Below are 24,893 nucleotides of genomic sequence, written 5' to 3'. Positions count from 1 at the left end.
GAGTTATGTAAAATCTGTATTATTCAAATAATAATTCAAGGATTAATGCTACAAAATATCCACTTATTGAACAAAACCATATTACCTATTAAAAGTGTAAGACCATACATATATCAAAAAATATGTACAAATTTAAAATGTTAAGTTTTTATTTTTTGCATATGAAAACAAATTTTAAAACATTTTAGGAATGTCCAAAATAATTAAGTTATTTTATAATTAACTATTAATATCCTTAACAACACATATTTATTTATTGACTACCCTATGAAGTTAAAAAACTGGATTAGATAACGCTTACTGTATCCTTTTACATATTTGCCATACGAGAGCTTCACAAGGTAAGATCCAAACCATGACATTCAGACTTTCAACATCACACAAATGAAGTTACTCATACACTTATTTGAGTTTTTCCTTCTTCTCAAAGTCAATTAATGAATTTGATTTCCAATGGATGACAAAATTTATAAATTCCTTTTAATATTTAGAAACAAAACACATTTAACATCTCATAATTTTGCTAGTGTATTCCCAGGACAGTAACCTGTTTGTTGTTAGAACATTCTAGTCTTTCCTTTTTATGTTGCACCTTTGAAATCCATTAAGAAACATATTAATATTTTATTTATACTGCACTCATATTTCATATTATTTGGTCTAAATGATTTCAGAGGATACAGAGCTTCTTCTTCTTAATATGTTACAAATAAAATGCACTGTCTTCCAGTTAATGACTTATTTTGCAAATATCATCATAATTGTAGTATTTCTCAATAAACTTTACCCTTTTTTTTTCTCTAAAAAGGTTCTGAAATATGGAAACTTATTTGTATTCATAAAGATATGAATTCAAAGGGCAGACAGAATATAGAATTTTATAAACACTACATAGCTGGGGGAAAAGGATTCTTTGATCTCAAGAAATATTGTATCTTATCAGCTTTCATTAATATTAATGAGCTTAGGAAGAAATTTTCAGGAAGGTAGAATTATAAATAATTATGTACACTCCCTCAGTGTAAGGTAGCTAATAAAACTATATTAGCATGACAGAAAAGCAAACTATTAAAAAATAGAGATTTAGAACAAATGCTTGTAAGTCCATTATTTTGAAGAAAATGTATATTATGAAATTTAATTCTTGTTACATGAATGCTATCTATGATCCTTCCCAAAAAACAACAACAACAACAATAAAAGCCACCCTACTTAAACAGAGTATGGATATTGAGCCATCTCTCCAAACACATTTACTATCCTTTGGCTAAAATAATGCCTTGGTAATAGTTTCTCTATTAGTTTTCTTCATATATAAATGTTAAATTAACTGATCATTTAAAGCACAGTGTTACAACATTAATGATAAAATAAAATTAATAAAGCATTCTAATTGTCTCTTCAAAAAATCCGATTTTTATCACTGGTCATTTATTTTCAGTTACAAGAAAGAACATCAGTGGCTAAAAAATGGGCACTGATTACATATAAATTAAAGATTGTTTGCAAAATTTTCTAATAAAGCTTAGAGATCATGTGGAACTATAGGATTTTCAAGGTATGTAGTAAATTAGGACCACAGTAATAATATAATGGAATTGACTGATAATCAATCAATCAATTGATTGAAAAAGCAATTTTACTCTTACAGATTTGATTGCATTTCTTGTTATAAGCACAGTTGTTTGCCAACGGTAGTCACATCACTTTAATTTCCTTGATAACTTTTGGTGCATTTTGAAAAGAAATCTTTTGTGAAAATGTTCCTAACAATCCTATATAATAAAAGGCTAATATGCAAATTGCCCCCTCTACAGAGAGTTGGACTGGGAGTTTGACCAGGGAAAGGGCCAGCCATCCAACTGCCCGAGGCACCTCCCCTGGCTGGCACTAACCCCAATCGTTCCCCCCATTAGAGTGGGCAAGCCAGACCCCCCACACCCGGCCCCATGTCCCATGCAAGAATTCGTGCTCAGGGCCTCTAGTTTAATTATATTTGAAATTAAGAAATCTCTTTAGAATACCTGGAAATTTGAAATCCAGGACACATAATGTTAAATATCTATCAATTACCTTTCTTGGATGCTTCAAAACTGTCATAGAGGTTTATCTTCTGGGTGTCATAGGTCAAGGTGGTATTGGGCAACAAGGTTCTGTTTCTGTTGATGGTGTTCACGGCAAATCTGAATGCAAGTTCCTCAGCTCCCATAGGGCCGGATTCCACATATTCAAAAATACCACCTGGTAAAATAGGAAGAATAATCACACAATTCTTACAAAATAGAGAAAATGTCAAAACTTTTCTACATCTCTAAGTGTGTATATATGTCTTTACATGTGTGCACATGTGATTTGTTTAAGTACATGGAGTTTGTGCTTACTTTTTTCTGTGAACTGAATATTTGGGAGATGCTCTTTCAGAGAAATCCATACTGGCAAAATTATATTGGTATTACTAACTAAATTTAACATAATTTCATCTTTAGTGACTGTTCTTTTAGTGCCTATGTATATATAGATCTTGATTTAAGAACTGAATATTATCCTTCAACATTTTACACAGTTCCAGAACAATCTTCTACCTATAATAATGAAAGCATAATGTGCTAATTAGACTGGACAGACTTCTGGACAACCTTCTGGAGGGAAGCCCGGGTGTCAGGTGCCTGCTGGTGGCCAGAAGGAAAGAAGGCCTACTCTTGCACGAATTTCATGCATCGGGCCTCTAGTATTGACATATAACCATAAAGTTAAGCATTGGGTAAAATTATATTAATTTGTCTACATTAATTCAGAAATCAGAATTCTTTGAAACAAGTTTATGCCACTTATTGTATTAGAAGCCCCAAATACTTATTAATGCAAATTTAATACAAAATTATTTGTATTAAAAGTATTTTTTAAATATATTTTATTGATTTCACACAGAGAGGAATTGAGAGGGATAGAGAGTTAGAAACATCGATGAGAGAGAAACATCGACCAGCTGCCTCTTGCACACCTCCCACTGGGGATGTGCCCACAACCAAGGTATGTGCCCTTGACCGGAATCGAACCTGGGACCTTTCAGTCCACAGGCCGACACTCTATCCACTGAGCCAAACCGGTTTTGGCTTAAAAGTATTTTTGCAAGCATCTTGCAAAAAAAGAGAATGAGAATAAAGTAGCATCTCTCTATTTGTGTTACTCTGTGTTTTTTCTTCAGAAGGTACATGACATTTGTGAAAGATAACTCTCACAAAAAGTGAAGTCTTTTAATAGGTGAATAGCTTTGTAGCTTATCATTTTCACCAAAAGTGTGGAGTAGAATTTAAAAACACGACCCTTCTGTTTGTCAACTTCTATCAGCTATGTCTCATTCTTGACCCGGCCTTTTTTCCTCTTGACATCAACTCTCTCTCTTCAGTTATGGGTGACTTAACTGAGACTGCTACCTCCAACAGAATCTCTTCCTTATTGTTACTTTGATGAATGGAATAAAAGAGGAGCACCTGATACCTCATACCCTCTAACCTCTGTATTTGGGAAACTAGTACTTAATGAAAAGAGAGCATTTATCTTTCTCTCTTTCAAATTTCACACCATGTACTCTCAGCATGATCATTCATAAATTAAACTCCCTGAATAAGCTATTTCCACAGCTTGTAATTTATATATCTTCAAAAGTCTTTGATATATGAAAGGCATATGATGATACCATGAAGATTACATCTGATAAATTAGTATGAAATTATGTATAATAAGAATTCCTCTAAATATGAGGAATTGGGACTCAAAAAGATACCAGAGTGATCAAATTTATATTTGGGAAGTAGAAAAATTATTTCACACCATATTTGTTTTCAGTAATTCTCTTATTTAGTCAACTAAATTGATGGTGTAGTTACAGAATAATCAACTTATTATGAAATAGTACTCTGAATATATTTAAAATCTTTGGTAACCCATGCTAAGTACAAGGTTAAAAACTATTTACATGCCTAATGGGTGTCAAGAACCAAATTGGACCTCTTATATATGTGGAGGAAGACAGTGCTATGAGCATGAACTGCTGAGCCATTATAGATGGGTTTACATTCTGGCTCTGCCACTTGCCATCAAGTACATTTAGGTAGTTGCTTAAATCCTCAGCCTGAGTTTCTTCTCTAAAAAACAAAAAAGGGATTATGATGGAGATTAATGTATAGAATTATTATGAAGATTAAATATTATCTCATAATAAACAAGTTAGAACTGTGGCTGCCAGAGAGTAAGCACTCAACAGGTCTTTTTGATTTCATTTAATCTTCAAAATAATCCCAAGTAATATTACTGCCAGCATGGAAGGTCAGTTAGGGGTGACCAGGTTGGCAAGGGAGGGCAATTAAGGGTTACCAAGCCAAAAGGGGAAGGCAGTTAGGGGTGAGCAGGTCAACAGGGGAGAGCAGGTAGGGGCAATCAGGCTGGCAGGAGAGCAGTTAGGCATCAATCAGGTGGGCAGGGGAGTGGTTGGGGGTGATCAGGCTAGCAGGAAGAAGTGGTTAGGGCCAATCACACAGGCAGGCAGGCGAATGGTTGGGAGCCAGCAGTCCTGGATTGTGAGAGGGATGTCCAACTTCCCATTCAGGCTTGACCCCTCCCACTGGGACCGGGCCTAAATGGGCAGTTGGACATCCCTCCAGAGGTCCCAGAGTAGAGAAGTTACAGCCTGAGATGCGGGACACACACACACCCTTTATGCACGAATTTCATGCACCATGCCTCTAGTTAAGTTTATAATGTGTGTTGAATTTAAATGTATAGTAACAATAATGCACTAGTTAAGAAATGCATAAATTGAATTAAAGGATGTTAATGTTTTAGCAGTATTGGGAGAAAGGTAAAATTGATAATTATTTTGGGTTGTAATAACTCAAGAATGCATATTAATATCTAGGATAAATAGTTAGCAAATAATGAAATAGCATATGATCAAAATTCAATAGAGAAAAAGTTGATATAATAAAATGTTTCATTCAAAAGATAAGAAAACATAAGTAAAACAACATAAACATAATTAATATTAAAATATTAATATGGTTGTTATAAATGGTACATATAAAACAATACATTAGTAATTACATCAAAAGTAAACTTAATACATTTGTATTTTAAAGTTTAAGATTATTAAACAGGCTAAAAAGGCACAAAACTGTAATCCACTTACAAGAGAAATAGTGAAAAACGTAGGAACAAGCAGCAAAAGTTTGTCCTAAAACCATGTTAACCAAACAAAAGCTGGTGAAGATATTCTAATGTTAGAGAAAGTAGACTTGAAAGCAGTAAAAAAGTAGAGATAAAGTCTGCAATTCATAAGGAGATATGGGACAATACACAAGGTGATATAACTTAGAATCTACATAATCTGGTAAAAAAAAAAAAAAGAAAACGACAATACATTGACAAAACTAGAAGGAGAAATAGATCACAATGGGAAATTAATATACCACTCTGAGTAGCTGTTAGATCAAGCAGGCAAAAATAGCAGCTAAGATTTAGAAGATCTAGCTCTCTCCCGGTGGCTCAGTGGTTGAGTGTTTGATTGAACCAGGAGGTCACAGTTTGATTCCTGGTCATATATCTGGGCTGTGGACTTGATCCCCATTTCTCTCCCCCTTTCCATTCCTCTCTGAGATCGATTTAAAAAGTATTTTTTAAAAAGAAATAAACAGGAGACCTCAATCCAGGCCACATCTTTTCACCACTATGCTGCACTGTTTCTTGTTGGGTAACATTGCCTCTCTTTATCCTAAAATTCTGGTTGTTTTCACATGGGTTTCCTTTCTCTGAATGGTAAATACTTGTAATTCCTTAAAACAGATCTTTAGAGTTTTACGTCCATAAAAGTATGTCTTTAACATTATAAAACTGATTTTTTTTTTTTGAGGTTGGGGGATGCCAGCCTAGTTACCGGCGTGTTGCAAGTGGAAAAATGTTGCACATGATCCATGGAAAAATAAATAAGCAGGTCACATCTTCCCAAAAGGGAATTGTGTGGAAAGCACATAGAATAAGGTATAAGTTTTCCCAGGAGGACCCATCTCGACTGCACATGAGAGATACCTACCACTCTTCACGCTTGCTTTTGATTCTCTTGGGGCAGGAAGCAACAGCTATTTCTAACTTAATGAAAGCACTGCTTCCAGTATTTTTAGCTATATTTCTACAAACAATAATGTTCTTCATTATACTGTTACAAAGTCAAATTCAACCAAGCATGCGCATTAGCACCTGTGTCAATATTCCAAGTAAACTAAAAAACTGTACAAACATGAGACAAATAAAAATTTTGTCTGTGGAATGTCCTGAAATTGTTTGCAGTTTTATCATTGTTTATGGTCGTTCAACTATAGGAGTCATGAAAGTTATTCTTGCATACCTCCTTCTCCATCTACCATAGGTAATTCAGTTCAAATTTGTACTAAGCATTTGGAAAAAGAAAGCTGCTGATTGGAGGCCAGAATAAAGAATATGAGACAGAAGGCAGTATATAAAATGAAATCGAGTTGCAGGAAATAATGTCCTAGTCCCATTGCACAAAAATTGGTTGTATTCAGGCATGTAAATATGCTTCCTTATTTTAAAAATAAATATGCTTTTAACATTATAAACCTCCTACTGTTTACAACATATTTTTTGCTACTGAACAGAAAATAGGTGTTGGTTTTTTTTCCCTACAAATGGACGATTAAATTATAGGGAAGACCTTGGAGTTACACATTCAAATAATACAAATATAAAGTATACACACTACATACTGTGAAGAAAATTGAGAAATGGCTACTTAAATGTTAGAAATTTAAGACCCAGAAGAAATGCATACTGACTGTGAAGGCAGATGTTGGAATAATATAAGGATATAAATAGAACAGGTCAAACTGAGATACCAGAGAAGGCAGCCACATGAATAACCACCATATAAATAGTATAAATAACAATAACTACTTGAAGGACAAGAACACACACTTTAATTATATTGATTTTTTTAAATATAGGTCAGTTAAACTTTAAAAAGGCAAAAAGCAATGGAAATACCAAGCCCCTTCACTATCCAGACCTCTGTTTTCTCTTAAAGGAATGAGCTGGGTGAAATGGCCTTGAAGTTCAGAGATTCAGAAAACTCATGAGTCTAAGATTGCTTAGTAAATTGGGGTGTATCACTGATTCTGTCAGAACCTAAAGTCTGATTAAATGTCAATTTGTTGCAAATATGATATACTCCTTACTATTCTAACTTTCATTTGCAAAAAAAAGAAAATATTGATTTGAAAAGCCACATATCAAAATATTACTGAGTTCAACCAATAAAAAACAAACAAAAACAAAAAAACTAGATGCAAATAATTGAGATCCAAAGAGCATTTAGGTGTTATGTTGCTAAACTAGAGGTATTTTTATTGTCTAAAGATTTACATATGTTTTCTTTTCCCCTGTTGTTCACACACACACACACACACACACACACACACACACACAGCCATTCCTACCCCGGGCGAGCCCCCACCGCCCCAGTGCCTGTGTCCATTGGTTATGCTAATATGTATGCATACAAGTCCTTTGGTCGCTTAAACTAGAGCTATTAAATAAACCTCCTTGAGTTTAAATTCAGAAATAGTAATAAGATAGATGCCTAGCAAATTCATATTTAAAAAAATCAGAAATCAATTTCATAGTAATTGTGCAATCAATAAAGTGACCTAAATATGTAATTTGATATTACATATAAAATAACTTATATTATTCATATGGAATAGAACTTCAAGGAAGTCATTGCATTCCCCTTTTCATATTTATTTTGCAGTGTTTTTTTTTAATCTTCCTATGCCATTAATTGGACTATTAACTATTACATATGTTTATTATTTTGTTTTAAATGAGGGGATAAAGGAAGATAAAGAAAAGAACTGTTTACTTCTAACTTTGGAACAAGATTTCTTAAAATCCTTAAAAATATCTATTCTCTTTCTTAACATATTTTGATAATGCTATAAAGGTTAGCATTCATGTTACCATTAATAATACCATTACATATCCTTTGTGAAAACCACCTCTCCACAAACACCCGCAGATAGATTTCAAGCCTCCATTGCAACATGCTTTTCATTCCTCTTTTCCAGTCCTTCTCAGGGAATGAAGTGGCAGAACCTATTATCATACATGATCCTTCTGAAAACTCTTTGAGGACAGGAGAGATAACTTTCTCATCTTTGGCCTGTTGGACTTAACGTGGTGCCAGCACACACATTAGAAGAATAAACTACTCATATGCAGAGGGGATATGAGAAGGCATTGCAAGTAATAATATGAAATAAATGGAAGAAAATCAAAATCATATTTTACATCAATGAACTATAAAATATGTAGTAAAAATTGATCAAATGGCCATGCTTTATGTTCCCTTTCCCAGGCAACTAAGAGAATCATGCAGATCTGATGTGTCCCTTCCTCGGTGTTTCCCTTCACAGTAATCCAGAAAGCCTCAAGTATCTGCAACAGCCCTTTGCAAGCTATCAATACAAAGTGTTGTGAGTTATGTTTGTAATGAAAACAGTTTATGGAATAAAAGACTGCATCTCTAAGGCTAATTGGGATTTATGTAAATGTTCTTATTCCTCAGAATTATTGGGTCGGCAACTAAGTAATTGCGGGTTTCACACATATGGCTTCAGTTGAATTTTTAGGTTTGCAGACATAGTACAAATGTAAAACACATTTTGTTATTTGATAGTTGGCTATTCAGCTGTTAATCAGTAAAAAAAGTTTTTTGATCTGTTTTGTAGTTTTCGTTTGGCATTCGTTAAAAAATGGAAAATCAAAAGGAACATTTTCGTCATATTTTGCTTTTTTATTTCCGCAAAGGGAAAACGCATCGCAAGCTCATAAAAAGTTATGTGCTGTTTACGGTGACGAAGCCTTAAAAGAACGGCAGTGTCAAAATTGGTTTGCCAAATTTTGTTCTGGTGATTTTTCACTCAAGATGAAAAACGCTCTGGTCGTCCAGTTGAAGTTGATGACGCCCTAATCAAAGCAATAATCAATTCGGACTGTCACAGTACAACACGTGAGATTGCAGAGAAGCTTCATGTATCACATACATGCATTGAAAATCACTTAAAACAACTTGGCTATGTTTAAAAACTCGATACATGGGTTCCTCACGAAATTAAAGAATCACAGTTAACGCAACGCATTAGCAGCTGCGATTTGCTAAAGAAACGTAATGAAAATGATCCATTTTTAAAATGACTGATAACTGGCGATGAAAAATGGGTTGTTTACAACAATATCAAGCGGAAAAGATCATGGAGCAGGCCAGGTGAACCAACTCAAACAACATCAAAAGCTGATATTCATCAAAAGAAGGTTTTGTTATCAGTTTGGTGGGATTACAAAGGAATTGTCTACTTTGAACTCTTACCACCCAACCGAATGATCAATTCTGATGTCTACATTGAACAACTAACGAAATTAAACAATGCAGTTGAAGAAAAGCGGCCCGAATTGACAAATCGAAAAGGTGTTGTATTCCATCATGACAATGCAAGGCCACACACATCTTTGGTCACTCGGCAAAAATTAATGGAGCTTGGTTGGGATGTTTTGCCACATCCACCATATAGTCCTGACCTTGCACCATCTGATTACTTTTTGTTTCGATCTTTACAAAACTCCTTGAATGGTAAAAATTTCAATAATGATGATGATGTCAAATCGTACCTGATTCAGTTTTTTGCTAATAAAAACCAGAAGTTTTTTGAACGTGGGATTATGATGCTGCCTGGAAGATGGCAAAAGGTCATTGATCAAAATGGGCAATACATTACAGAATAAAGTTATTTAGTTCCATGAAAAAATTGTCTTTGATTTTCTTTAAAAAATCCGCAATTACTTAGCTGCCGACCCAATAGTTTGAGCACTCAATAATGGATACTATTTCCTGAGAATTAAAAGCTGAAAGAATACAAGGCAGGTGTAGAAGAAAATATTACAGAAAGTTGTTTGTCAAGGAAAATGTAAAATTGTAAGTATAGTATTAAAGTTAGTAACTTGCATTCTCCAATTATCTAACTCAAAAAAGCACTGTAAACATTTTAATTGCATATAATGTAAGCCAGTAGAGATCTAATATATAGATAATGTACATAAAAGTGACTATGCATGCAAAACTGATATTTATCCACAAAGACTCATACAAAAGCAACATCTGAAGAAAACTTAACCAACCAGCTAGTTAATCTGAAGACAAAATAGAGGAGAAAATATAGTGGCCTGACACTGTCAAATAAAGCAAAAGGTCACTGACCAAAATACTTATATATTTATACTGACTCTGTGTAGGCACAGCCTAAAAGGGTACATTTTTCTTATGGTAAAATGAAATGACCCAGCTGTAGTTTATGGACTTTTGTGTGTTCAGGATGGAGAGTAAGTTGAAACACACGCACACGCGCACACACACACACACCCCAAACAGACTTTCATTTACCTGGTAAAATGAATACTACCGTTGAACATTTAAACTGGTACTACTCCTAAATATCTGAGAAATGTATTGGGAATCTATAATTAAGCAAATTAAAAAAAAATTTTAAATGCCTCTAAAATTCATTAATTATTGACAATAACTAGCCTGTAAACTTTTTGTGCATTTGCTCAGTATTGAATCTCGAACTCTTATCTGTCACACAGTTGGTGCTCAATAAATATTCCTTGCACTGATATAATATTTTTGTCCTGTGAATCAAGGAATAATCTTTGAACAAGTAATTCTATAGAATAAACAGTGTTAGTAGAAAGAACAAACTACCTGGATATTGAAGAATTAGACATTATACTTTAAATTATATATGTTCAAGAATGTTCAAAGAAGTATTATTTTTAATGATGAAATAAACTAGAAGCAATGTAAATGTACATCTTCTGGGGGTTTGTTCTCTACAGAATTGCAAACCAATGGAATAGTGTACAACCTTTAAGATTCTTGGGTAGATATACATTTCCTTGACATGAAAAATATTCAGGATATATTCCTAATGTAATAGCAGGTCAAAAGTAGTAGTCAGCATGTTTTTAAAATGCAATATTGTGTATTGGTTAAAAATAAGGAATCTGAAGTCAACCTATTTGGGTTCATAGCCCAGTTTTGCCTTCATACTAAGTGGCCTTGTATAAATGATATAATTTATTTAAATGTCATTGTCCTAATGGAAAAAAAATAGCTATGTTATCAGAATTACCAAATACCAACTTCATAGATTTGTTTTGAAGATTAAATGAGAGAATAGAGTAAAATCCTTAGAACAACAGTGCTATCTCAATAAAGTATAGTTATTCCAATTAAACATGCACATAGACAAATATTTCTGAAAGGATATATACCTAAATATTAATGGAAGATATCTATAAATGAAAATATTATATGAAATTACTATTTTCTGTACTTCTTAAAATAAAAATAATGTTTATATATCTGAGATACCTTTATAGAAAGAAAACAATTTTTGATTATGGAGTAATTTGATACGGAACATTATACAAGTTTAGCTTCTTAGCATTGAACAGAACCCAAGCAAAAAGGAGAATGTTTCCAATCATGAGGAAATATCCAAATATAGATTCAGCAAATTTAGCCCATCACCATAGAAATGAACCTCTTTATCTTTACAAAACATTGACCTTGAAAGTTGAACCAAAGATGATCTGGTTTTAGAAAGCTGATTCAGATCAGGCAGAGCAATGATGCTTTTATATGTCCTCACTCCCTCCCCAGAACAGCACTTTCCAATATTTTTTGAATATGTGAGCAATTTGTTTGAAATTATCCCCCAAACTTCAGAAGTGCTAAGCAACTCAAAATTAAAACTGTTGTTAAACTTAGAAACCAATTGTGAGTTGAATAGGAAAAATAAATTAAAACATTTTAAAATGTATGTAAAACAAGCACATGAAAACAACCTTAAAATATTTCACATGTCTTCTGCTTTCCACCAAGCTGATAATGGCAAAGGTAGCTGATAATACTGAGATTGGTTTTCCAGATGCAATGAAGTGGGTTTGCAAGCAATCAGAATAGCCAGGGGGTCTTATACAAATGGAGTTTAATAATTTGCCCCTGGTCTAAGATCTAATCATTCATTTGGGAGATGGATTATGACTGTTCTTAGCTTCTTAGCCCAAAATTTGCAAAAACATAGGTAAATGATGCTGATGCATACTGAAAAATCTTTGCCAAGATGTCTGGAGGTTATCCTGACAATATTGGTTACACTAAGCTGCACTTTCCTGCAGGCTCTAGAATGCTTAGACCACTATACAAATTGATATAAAGGTTAATTCAATTGATTCCAAGAAAGACAAATAACTACTGTTCGCACCCAGGTGAGAACAATAAAAAGCAAACTATCTTTCTACCTCTGGCAAGTTAAGGAATGACAGGTTTCAGCAACATTTTCAAACATCCACATTTGCATAAAACCACAGATCAGAAGAGTCACTTTTAGTACTTAACAATTCAAAAATCAACTCTCATTCACTGTTCCGTTTATCATAACAGATGTTCTGATCAACATTCCCAGGTCACCTCGTACAGGGTACATGTTTATATAATTACACGAGAAAGGGTGACACATTGTGCCTCATCCAATACTGTCAACATGAACCCATACAACGATTCACACAGGGGAACAGCAAGAGAGTAAATGCAGCACTATAAATATACATAACTCACAGCCTAAACTGCTTTCCAGCCCAGCCTCCCAAAATGGATTTCTCCCAGTAGACATATAAGAACCAATATATATCCCTAACTGCCTGGTCTGACCTCGCTGAAGGCAGCCTAGAGGCAGAGATAGAATTTCTACTATGTTTGTAGGATGCTATGAATATGTATTTAGCTTTTGTCAGAGAACAACAAATATCCCATAATCCTAATGTGACTAAAAGTGAAATTTGCTTTTCTTCTGTCTTTGTGACACAGAAAATATGGCACAAAGTACACTTCAGAGGAGAGCGAAAGTTATTTATGGACAGTTCACAGAACAAAGATACTGAGACAATGCTACAAATGTAAACAAAGATATTCTTCCTTAAAAGCAGCAACCGTATTTTCTGTTTGTTGGTTTGTTTTCAGGCTGTTATGTACATTGCCTGTATATAAGTCCAACTGAGTTTTATCTGGTATGTGGTGTTGAAATACATTATACATTTAATTGTTTGTATAAATATGTGATGCTTAATTATACCATAGCACACTTATGTGACTTTACAAGAATAATTAAAAGGCATCATAGTTATGGTAAATGTTTCATTCAGGGTGATGGTTTTCAACCTGAGATCTCAGTCCTGGTTTGGCCATTAACTAACTGTGAAATTTAATTAAGTCAGGTAAGTGTTCTAGGGCCTCGGTTTCCCTAGTTGTGAACTGAGAAGCTTGAAGGACTCCAGTGATATAAAGGCTCAGGCTGTGCTTTTTCATCTCCTCAATTCCAGTGCCCAGCACAGTGTTTAGCACATGGAAGATACTTAATGAGGATCTGTGGAAATGAATCAGTGAGTTTTTTAATGAATCAAAAAATTAATATATATCCTATGAATAAAGGCACCCAATAAGACCCTTGCCAATCTAAACTTGTCCATGACATAATGTAGTTAATTTGCATGACAAGACATTAAAATTAAATTTGGGGTCTGAGGTAAATGTGGGTCACAACTCAAATCCTCAGTCTTGTCTTAACCACATATCTGGTCTAGAGAAAGCAAAGTTAGTCCAATGGTTTAGCTGAGTCATCCAGTGAGAGCCCAGCAACACAGGCAAAATTGAAGACCTTATCTGTGGTCAAATTTCTACTTGTGATAACTTCATTAACCACTGAGCTTGTACTGAACACCAGAATAGTCATAACTGTGGATTTCTGTCAGCCTACTGCCTTTCATGGACAGGCCACATCCGCTAGAAAATAATCTTATTCAAGAACAGGAAGCAACTTTACTTTCTAGAATCAGGTTAGGGATTTGAAATAATCCAATCATTATATTGCCACCTTATGAAGTTATTACGCTAAATAGTTACTCTCTACAAAATCATTTTTTATGGCTTTTATACAAACTTGGAATACAAGGTTAAGAAGAAATAACACTGATTTCAGTTTATATTAAGAACATCATAGAAGGTATCTAATCACACTGTCCTTACAATAAACCTAAATATCTGCATAGAAAGTTGTTGTTGTTTTTTAATCAACCTCCATTTCTAGCAGTTTAAAGAACAATTATTTAAGCTTTTTTTTCCCTTTCTACATGGTCCCCAATATGCATAGCTATTGGAAGGAAAAATGAGGAAAAGAAAGAATGTATAGAAGCAGGGGCTGTGGAGAGTACAAGGGAGGAAAAGAAAAGGGAAAGAAGTAGGAGAACTAATGACTTCAAAGCAGTTGGTAAAGAACAAAGCATGCACAGCTTCACTATTGGGTAAAAAAAGTATTAATACTGCTTCACTTTTTCAGGTGAAAATCAGTCTCACTCATGAGAATTGCTCAAGAATGATCACACAGCAAGGAGGTGATACAATGAAGACTCAAACTTAGGCCTTTTGTATATAAACAAAATCTTTCTATGCATTCTGTCACAAAATATGCATTTTGTTTAAGAGACAGTGAAACATAGGCATTCATTAAAAAATGAAAATGGTGACAATTTATCTCTCATGGAATCATACCCAGCCAAAATGGAGGGGCAGATAACAATGAAATTATTTCATTCATTAATCAAGTAAGATTCCAAAACTCATTAACAATTGCGAGCCCTCCCATTTCACTATAATGTTCTTGTATTTCTCCAAATGTATGGCCTGCTTTCAGGTTCAAGAGTCAAGTCACCAACTCCTTTCAGGGACTAGTACATTTAATTACAAATAAAAAAGAAAGCTTTCAATATTATTTTTAAAAATCTATATATATTAAAGCCTAAGTGACCAGCTGATTGTTCAACCATCTGACCTTTTGACCATCTGACTAGTAGTTTTGAAGCACAATGCTCACCAGGGGGCAGACACTCAATGCAGGAATGGAAACCACAGTCATGGAAACATGGAACAGACTGATGAATCTCAAAGGGAAAGGGAAAGGGGGGAAGGGGAGGGTGAGAAGAGATTAACCAAAGATCTTATAGACATACTAGAGGCTCAGTGCATAAAATGTGTGCACTCAGAGGGGGTTCCCCCAGCCTGGCCTATGCCCTCTTTATAGTCTGGAAGTCCTCAGGGGATGTCCGACTGATGGTTTAGGCTTGTTCCCCGCTGGAAGCAGGCCTAAGCCAATAGTCAGAATCCTTAGTGCTGCCATGGAAGTGGGAGAGGCTCCTGCCACCACCCTGCACTTGCCAGCCATGAGCCTAGCTTCTGGCTGAGCAGCGCTCTCCCTGTGGGAGTGCAGTGACCACCAGGGGGCAGCTCCTCATTGAGCATTTGTCCCCTGGTGGTCAGTAGGCATCACAGCGACCAGTTGTTCTTCAGTAGAGCTGAAACTAGCTCTCTGACATCCACCAAGGGGTCCTGGATTGCGAGAGGTACAGGCCAGACCAAAGGATCCCACTGGTGCACAATTGGGGCTGGAGAGGGATGTGGGAGGTTGGCCAGCATGGGAGGGACTGCAGGAGAGCTCCAGGGTGTGTTTGGCCTGTCTTTCTCAGACTAGATCAGCCAGACCTGAGCAGCAGGCTAAACTACTAGTTGGGGTGTCTGCCCCCTGGTGGTCAGTGCATGTCATAGCAAGCAGTTGAGAGGTCTTAGCATATCATTATCATATTATGTTTTGATTGGTTGAACAGCCAACCAGACAACTGGACACTTAGCATATTAAGTTTTAATTATATAGGACTAGAGGCCTGGTGCATGGATTCGTGCACCAGTGGGGTCCCTCAGACTGGCCTGTTGGGATTGGGCTGAAACCTGCCTGGTGCACAGATTTGTGCACCATTGGTGTCCCTCAGTCTGGCCTGCTGGGATTATCCCCCAGGGGGTTCTGGATTGCGAAAGGGTGCAGGACAGGCCAAGGGACCCCACTGGTGCATGAACCCATGCACCAGGCCTCTAGTATTATCTATAAAGAAACTAATATATCATATCTTGTATAATAAATAGAAAAAATGTTCATCATCAGCTAAGTCATTACACATTTAAATAAATTATTAGATTTTAAACTATAATTATGTGGATAATTAATCATCTTCTTGTCTTCTGACAGTCCTTCAAATACCCTTGGGTCTGAAATTTCCCTTTGGCCACTGATTAAAATGAATAAAATGAATAAAATGAGTGTTACAAAATTTGGAAAAAGTTTTTTCCCCAAAGGCAATATTTACTTTTGCTAAACTCTAACAGCACTCAAAGCTGTGCCATTTATCATTTAAATATACATTGTGTTTCTGGTTCTTTATTTCTGTCATAGTTTTACGTATATTTAACTAGGCTCCCCAAAAGTATTATGGCTCCAGAAGGGAAAATGAAAAATTTTTAGAATTGATTTATTGGTAGCTATCAATATCATTCACTGATTATATTCATGTGTGTGAATCTGTTGTCATTTTATAATTATATATTACACGTTGCATTAAGTTTTTACTTTAAAATATTTTAATTTTTATTTTATGACTAGAGAGATTTTAAGCCAAGTTTTGAAATGGTCACAATTAACCTTTTAATGAGAAGCAGGATTTCAATCTGCTTTTTAATTTTCTTGGGATAATTTGTAACTCACCTTTTCTCCTCCCAAAAAAGATAAATCCTTGGAAGAATTTCAATTCTAATTTAACATATTCTATATGTTCCTACTATATATTTTCAGAACACTTAGTTATAGATAAACTTTTATAGTTTAGAACTATTATACTTTAAATGATATAATATCCCCTCACAACTAAAATATACTCTGAATAGAAACTACAGTTGTACAAACTTTAAAAAATGCATGCATACAATTCTTTCTTCTTATTCTTAGCAATTATAGAAGTAATTATGAACATGATTGTTGGTACGATGAGTGAAATTCCTGGTTGTTAAAGCCCCAGCTCATAGCCTCTGATTTAATGAAATATGTCATACAATGCAAAGTTCTCTAATATCATTTAACCTATAAATTGTGCTTCTGACCCTTTCATCACTCAAACGAGAATACAAAGAATAGAATTCATTATAAATTCATGAAGCTTCTAAAACATGAAGAGATCCTGGTTATAATTCATTCATGAGTTATTTTTAGTTTATGAAGAAAGGTCTTGCCAAAAGAGAGTAAAAGCAAAGTTAAGTTAAATCATAAAATTATATGCAGACTTTGTTAAGCATGGTCTAAATTTCCCCACAAGTAGCTCCAGCCCCAACATCACTCCACCCTGAAATTAAACAGCCCTTCTTTTTCATCACATGAACTTCAGTAAGCCAACCAAAAATTCTGCTTACCAAACTGTGCTTATGATATTCTTATTTCCCGAAAAGACCCTGTATTATCCAGAAGCTCATACCTCCTACCTTGACCTTCAGGGTCAAACAAAATATGCATCTGGTTCTAAGGCAGCTATTTCTGAGTCAGTAAAATCAACTTCTTACTCCGTCCACTTTAATTTGATGGGAATACAGTGGAATCTGAAATTCTGATCTATTCAATTGACTCTGATGATTCATGTTGATTATTTGCTCTCTTAGGTCTATTTGACATTATTGTTTTCTGTTAAATGATAAGGTCATTGGGATTAGGAATTGATTTGATTTATGCTAACCAAAGGAAGTTAATATATTGAAATAATACTTTAGACATCTATTATGCAAATGAAGCAACAGTTGAATGCATTGAACAACAGCCAAGTTGATATACAAATAGGAGAGAATACGTGAAAATATAGGAGGAAAGAAAGGGAGCCATTGTCAAAAAAAAACTTTTAAAAATAGGGAGGTTTCTTTTTTTTTCATTTTTAAAAAATATATTTTTGTTGGTTTCAGAGAGAAAGGGAGGAGAGAGAAATAAGAAATCAATGATCAGAGAAAATCACTGATTCACTACCCCTGCACAGTCCCCACTAGGGATCGACCTTGCAACTCGGGCATGTGCCCTGACCAGGAATGGAACGATGATGTTCCTGGTTCATAGTCATAGTCGATACTCAACCACTGAGCCACACTAGTTGGACAAAATAGGGCGGTCTGGTATTAAATTTAATTTAAAAGTTACCACATGTTTTTTACCCATAGAACCATTTCATATCTTTGTGTGGGTGGTAATTCGGGGGGTAATCAAGAAATAGAGAGTTTGTTTCACATTTGGGGGGATTAAATGACAGCTGCAAGACCTAACTGGTGGAAGAAGGAAACAACTACAGCCAGAGATGACTGGGTAAAATGCCCACCTCGTCCCTGCCAAAGAGTCTTCAAAGTGTTGGAAAGGACCCACAGGTCCTGGTAGCATCTTTATTATACTTAAATATTATCTCTTTAACAGCTTCTTAACAACTCTTATGCTAACGACAGGGAAAAGCCTGGCTTTGGTTTGGAACTGAGCAATGTCAATGGAACAACAAGCAAAGCACACGTGGGAATCATCCAGGAAACCAAACTCACTGTAAAACCAGAGGCTAACTTTCAATGTTTCCTGACTGTTCTGCCAATACAGACATCATGGCATCAGAAGGACAAGAATTCCCCATTTTGTTACACTTTATTGTGCTTCCCAAAAATTACATTTTTTACAGATTGAAGGCAAGAAAGTCCACGAGCAAACATTTTTCAACTCACTGAAGGCTAGATGATGGTTAGCATTTTTAAATAAAGTATTTTTAATTAATGTACATATATTGTTTTTGTAGACATAATGCTAGTGCACACTTAATAGATGACAGTATAGTGCAAACATAACTTTTATCTGAACTGGGAATCCAAATATTTTGTGGGGAATAATGCACATACACATAAACATTTACACATGTACTCATACAGATGTATGTGCACATAGTCTTTCATTCAGAAAGGTCATGAAGTCATGCTAATTTTGTTTATTTGTAACCAAATGGACTCCGGCATCATCTGGATCAGGAGTCAGCTAAAATATTTAACCAGCTACCTATTTTTGTAAATAAAGTTTTACTGGAACACAATAATAACTGTAGGCTTCTGTATTGTCTAAAACTGCTTTTGTACAACAAGGCAGAGTAGAATAGTTCCAACAGAGTTTATAGCTTTCAAATTCTAAAATCTTTACTTTCTGGCCCTTTACAAAGTTTGCTTACACCTGACCTGAACCAGCACCCTCCCACCCTCCTACCTTCCATTCCTCCCTCTGTTCCTCCTCTCCTCCACCTTCCTTCTCTCTCCCCTCCTTCTTTTCTCTTTTCCTTCCTCCCTCTTGATTAAGAGACCTTTTTTGAGTGCCTGTTATTACTTTGTTCTTATATTTATTTTTGTACATTTATCTTTACTTTTGAAAGTATTATAGATGTCCCCTTTATCCTCCTTTGACCCCCTCCTTCCCACCCCCATCCGATTGCCAGGCCTTCACTATACTATTGTCTGTGTCCAGGGGTGATGCATTTATGCCTATAAATTCTTTGGTTAATCCTTCCCCCTGCCTATCTCCTTCACTCTGAGATTCATCAGTCTGTTGCATGCTTCCATATCTCTGGATTTACTTTGTTCAACAGTTTATTTTGTACAGTAGAATCAATATAAAAGTGACTGACTTATTTCACTTAACATAATAATTCTCAGGTCCCTCCATGTTGCCTCAAAGGGTAATAGATCCAATTAAAAACTAGACTTGAATAGACTTCTCCAAAGAGTTCATACAAACGGCCAAGCGACATATGAAAAAAACGCTCTATGTCTCTAATCATCAGAGATGCAATGAGCCCAACCAATGTGGTTCAGTGGTTGACCATGGACCTATGAACCAGAAAGTCCCAGTTTGACTCCCTGTCAGGGCACATGCCTGGGTTGTGGGTTTGGTTGCCAATGCGGGGCGTGCAGGAGGCAGCCGATCAATGATTCTCTCTCATCATTAAGGTTTCTCTCTCTCTTCTCTCTTCTCTCTTCTCTCTCTCTCTCTCTCTCTCTCTCTCTCTCTCTCTCTCTCTCTCTCTTTTCCTCTCTGAAATCAATAAAAAGAAATTTTAAAAAATAAAATGACAATGAGGTACCACCTCATACCTGCCAGAATGGCTACCATTAACTATTCAACAAACAACAGGTGCTGGCCAAAATGTGGAGAAAAGGGAACCCTAGTACACTGCTGGTGGGAATGCAACTGGTACAACTACTAAAGAAAACAATGTGAAGAATACCCAAAAATTTAAGAAAAGAAACTGCCATTTGACCCAGGGATCCCACTTCTGGGGATATCAAAAGAAGCCTGAATTATCACTCAGAAAGAATATATGCACCCCTATGTTCAGAGCAGCACAATTTACAATAGCTAAGATCTGGAAACAGCCCAAGTGCTCATCAGTACATGAGTGGATAAAAAAGCTGTGGTATATTTACACCAGGGAATACTATGTAATTGTTCTTATAAATCATATCCTCACCCCTATCCCAACGCTTGGCAATCTGTGAATTTTTAATAGTGTCATAATTTGGCTTTTTGTAATGTCATGTAGTTGGGATCATATAGTATACAGTCTTTTCACTTAATAATGTGCATTTAAGGATTTTCATGTATTTTCATGGCTCGATTGTATGTTCTTTTTAGTGTGGAATATTATTCTAATGACCAAGTTTACCAAGGTTTATTTTATGAAGGACATCTTGGTTGCTTCCAGGTTTTGACAATTATAAATAAGATGCTATAAGCATATGGGTGTGGTTTTTTGTATGGATATAAGTTTGGGGTGTACAAGAGGCAGCTGGTTGATGTTTCTCTCTCATTGACATTTCTAGCTCTCTATCTCTCTCCCTTCCTCTCTGTAAAAAATCAATAAAATATATTTTTTAAAAAAGAAAAGAAACATCGATGAGAGAGAATCATTGATCAGCTGCCTCCTGTGCACCCCCTACCAGGAATGTGCCTGCAACCAGGTACATGCTCTTGACCAGAATCGAACCTGGGACCTTTCAGTCCGCAGGGTGATGCTCTATCCACTGAGCCAAGCAAGTTTTGGCTACATTTACCCATGTTTTTAAAACTTCAAGTATTTCTTTAATCATAACCTACATGCACCTGCCCCTACTTTATTATCACCCATTCAGACTGTAATTCCTTCAACCTGGCTTTCTCTGCTATCCCAATGAATTTTACCCAGTTTCTGATTCCACCTTAATCTCTTGGGTAATGGATTTTGTTGTATTCTTGTTGAAACTCTTTTCTCACTGGGCTTCTGAGATACTCTAAAAATTCCACTAGTACCGAAGTAAAATACATCACTAACTTTCCTCCAACACATGCTATACTTCCCAATGCCAGACCAATTTTTGTTGTTCTGCTTTCTTTGAAATAAGCAATTTTTTTTGTGTGTGGCACTAGTTCTAACTATTACAAGGTATGATACAACAAATCTATCAAATGGACATTACCAATATATCAGAACCAGGAAGACAACTGTCTTTCTTTTCTCTGTTGTATCTCCAGTATTAGTTATACGTATATTAAACACTAACTAAAAATTGAATAGACGTTTTTAATATCTGAAATAAAATTCAGAGATAGTTATTCCAACCCCCTTCAACTTTCACATGTTGATTAAATAAATTACTGGGAAATCTGGAACATTAGATCTCATTCTAGTGTTTGTTTTCACATTTTAATGCTATCTCTATTGCATCACTAAATTGTCAAGGAATCTTTTACTTTTTGATGTGTCTTTAAAAATGTAATGAGGTATTAAATTAAAGATATAATTATGATTATTAGGAATTGTGAACTTAATATATTATCCAACACCTAATATTTTATATTTTTCTCTTACATATTTTCCCCCTGAGATTTGGTTCATGTAAGGTAAGTATATTCAAACACATATAGTGGTGCCTCGCATAAAGAACGCCTCGCACAGCGAACGCTGCACACAACGAACTTCATTTCATGATTCATACAACGAACTTCGTTTCACACAACGAAGTCGCCCGAGCTTCCACGACCGCTTTGCCCAAGCTTCCACGACTGCTTCACCCGAGCTTCCACGATCGCTGCCGATGTATTGCATCCTTCCGCGCAGGCACTGCAGGCAGTCTTTAGTCACTGCGCTTAACTTAAGCACGTATCGCGGCAATCGTTCTTCATTACGAATTAAATCACGCACGTATCACGGCAGTCCTCCTTTTAAGTTAAACAGCAACAGGACAATGCTCAAAGGGAAGCGTCATCTGATAACGAGGAGCAACAATCAAACAATCAACCAATCCCAACTGCTGACATCAAGAACATCCTGGTCAAATGGAAAGCAGTTCAGGAGTTTACCAATGCCCACTATCCAGATTCAGCTGAAGCAAACAGGATCAACGATCTTTACTCCGATACTCTTGTCCGTTATTTCCGGCAGATGTTGGAGAAAAGAGAAAAACAAACGACTTTGGACATGTTTTTCATGAAACCATCGGCCAAAAAGCAGAAAATGGATGAAGATGTGCAAGATTCGGTAGACTCTACTTAGTCTGTCTTAAAATTAAAAAAATGTGTGTTTTTTTTTAAAAAAAAATTGTTTTTAGATGTATCTAAATAAAAATAATAACAAAAAATTTATCTTTTTTTATGTCATCTTAGCATATTTTATGCTACAGAACGAATTATTTTTTTTAACATGTATTGTTATGGGAAAACGCGTTTCACATAACGAACTTTTCGCATAACAAACTTGCTCCTGGAACGAATTAAGTTCGTTGTGTGAGGCACCACTGTAGATTTTTCATGGGGGAGGGGGGGTATTCATTTTAGAGAAATACTTGCATACTGAAAAACTCTGTAACATTTTCTAATAGCTTGAGAAAAGGGTCCCTCAACTGTGATATTGCACCTATGGTAACATATGAAGCTGTCATCTATTTAAAAACTAAACCTTGCTGATTCAAAATTAAAAAATGACAAAGTCAACTTTAGTATTACTTGGAGTCACCTGTTCGCAGCATAATCTATAACAAAATTTTATGAGGTTGTGGTGGCTCAAATATGAACTCCCACTCATCCCACTGAAATTTGTTGATTGCTTTTCATATTTAAAGCACTATTCTAGGCTCTGTAAGGATAAAAAGAAGTTTATAAAGTGAGGAGGGGATAATAACATCAAGGAACTGGGCTTTAGTTTTCATACCTAAAAATGGGGATAAATATTCCTGCCCTGACTAGGTCACAATATGATTGGAAGAATCAGATGAGCAGAGAAAGCACTCTGTAAAATATACAAAGCCTAATTTTTATTACTAAAGTTATTGCTAATTACTATGGCAACTTATCAAAGACCCACCTATGTAAATAATTGAGGCCAGTGGCAGATAAGAGAAAGGGAAATCAACAAAGTACAGAGAATTAGGAAAATATTTACAAAGAATGTTTCCTCCATTTCCATCACTTCTGTCATCTCATGTCTAGACTGGAAATTGCATATCAGTGCTTCCCTTACCCCAGTATCGTCCTACTAACTCATGGCTCCACTGCCAGGCCAAGGAACTGTTAAGGTCTTCACAACTTCTTGTGTTAACCTTCAAAAACTCTTAGGATCCCAAAATAAATAGTATAAATTCCTTATTTTGTAAGAATTTCATCCTTATCTCCAATTGTTCAGTTTCCCTGACTTTTCACTCCAACTAAACTCCTGTAGCAACAATTGCCTATGTCATTAATTTAGTAATTTATTTTTATTTGTTCCAGCAAAGATTTAGTGTGGCTCATTTGGCAATTAATCATGTAATGTAATTCCTTGTGGCGTCTGTTTTGCTGTTGTAATAAACTGTATGTGTGGTGTTTTGTTTTGTTTTGTTTTTTCATTTATCCAGTTTATTATTTATTTATTTGTTTTTTGTGTGTTTGTTTATTATTTTTTTAATTTGGGTCTCCCAGTCACATACAAATTGCATTAAAAATTGATGGCATATTTTAATCCTTTCTCCACACCCATAATCCCAGGGTCATGCATATGATTTTGCCTCAATCTACAACTTTATTAGTATATAATTATGTAAACCACAGTCCTTCTCACCAAAGAGATGATACAGTTCCTGTCTATGAAAAGCAAATATGTGAGAAATTGGCAACTCTGCCTTGTGCCACCAGATCCCTTTTCAACACTGGAGGATTTAGTCACTCCATTGTTGAAAAAACTGTCTACTGGGCTTCCCAGGAATTGCCTCTACAGAAGGTTCCTGCCCAAAGCACGTCTCCTTCTGAAGGCAGACCACATGCCAGAACACGTCAATGGCCGGCCATGAATGTGGTTCAGTGGCTGAGTATCAACCTATGAACCAGGAAGTCATGGTTTGGTTTCCAGTCAGGGCACATGCCTGGGTTTAGGCTCAGTCCCTAGTGGGGCATGTGCAGGAGACAGCTAATCAGTGATTCTCTTTCATCATAGATGTTTCTATCTGTCCTTCTCCCTTCCTCTGTAAATTAATTTTAAAAAATATATTTTGAATAAAGCTCAATGCCAGAAAACAAGGACCCTGCTTCCTCACCCCAACTTGGGACAACTCTAAAGGGTCATCTCAGCTTCAGGGCATCCTTTAAAAATATTAAAATTAAACAACAATGCAGTGTTAATGTTGATTCACTTGACAGAGAAATAATTCCTCCCTTCAACCTTGATTTTCTAGATTTTGTTCCTCAAGCAGTTTTCCTGTGTCCAGATTTCTTGGCTTTTTGCAATGTTAGTTTCCTGAAGTAGGCAACATAGCAGACTTCATTAGAATGCTTATGAAA

General features: G+C 35.6%; 1 protein-coding gene across 5 annotated transcripts in view; it reads right to left on the bottom strand.

Annotated features, from left to right (window-relative positions):
* GRIK2 (glutamate ionotropic receptor kainate type subunit 2) overlaps positions 1-24,893 on the bottom strand; it is a 526,713-nt gene that overhangs the window by 321,200 nt on the left and 180,620 nt on the right. For all 5 annotated transcript variants that reach the window (XM_084889359.1, XM_084889360.1, XM_084889362.1 and 2 more), the window contains exon 3: positions 2,074-2,241. In XM_084889359.1, the coding sequence (XP_084745485.1) occupies positions 2,074-2,241 (168 nt within the window). The remainder of the gene's footprint in view (positions 1-2,073; positions 2,242-24,893) is intronic.

The sequence above is a fragment of the Pipistrellus hanaki genome, assembly GCF_964339955.1.
Source record: "Pipistrellus hanaki genome assembly, chromosome: 7".
NCBI classification, from domain to species: domain Eukaryota; kingdom Metazoa; phylum Chordata; class Mammalia; order Chiroptera; family Vespertilionidae; genus Pipistrellus; species Pipistrellus hanaki.
This window is presented reverse-complemented; position numbering and strand designations above follow the sequence as displayed.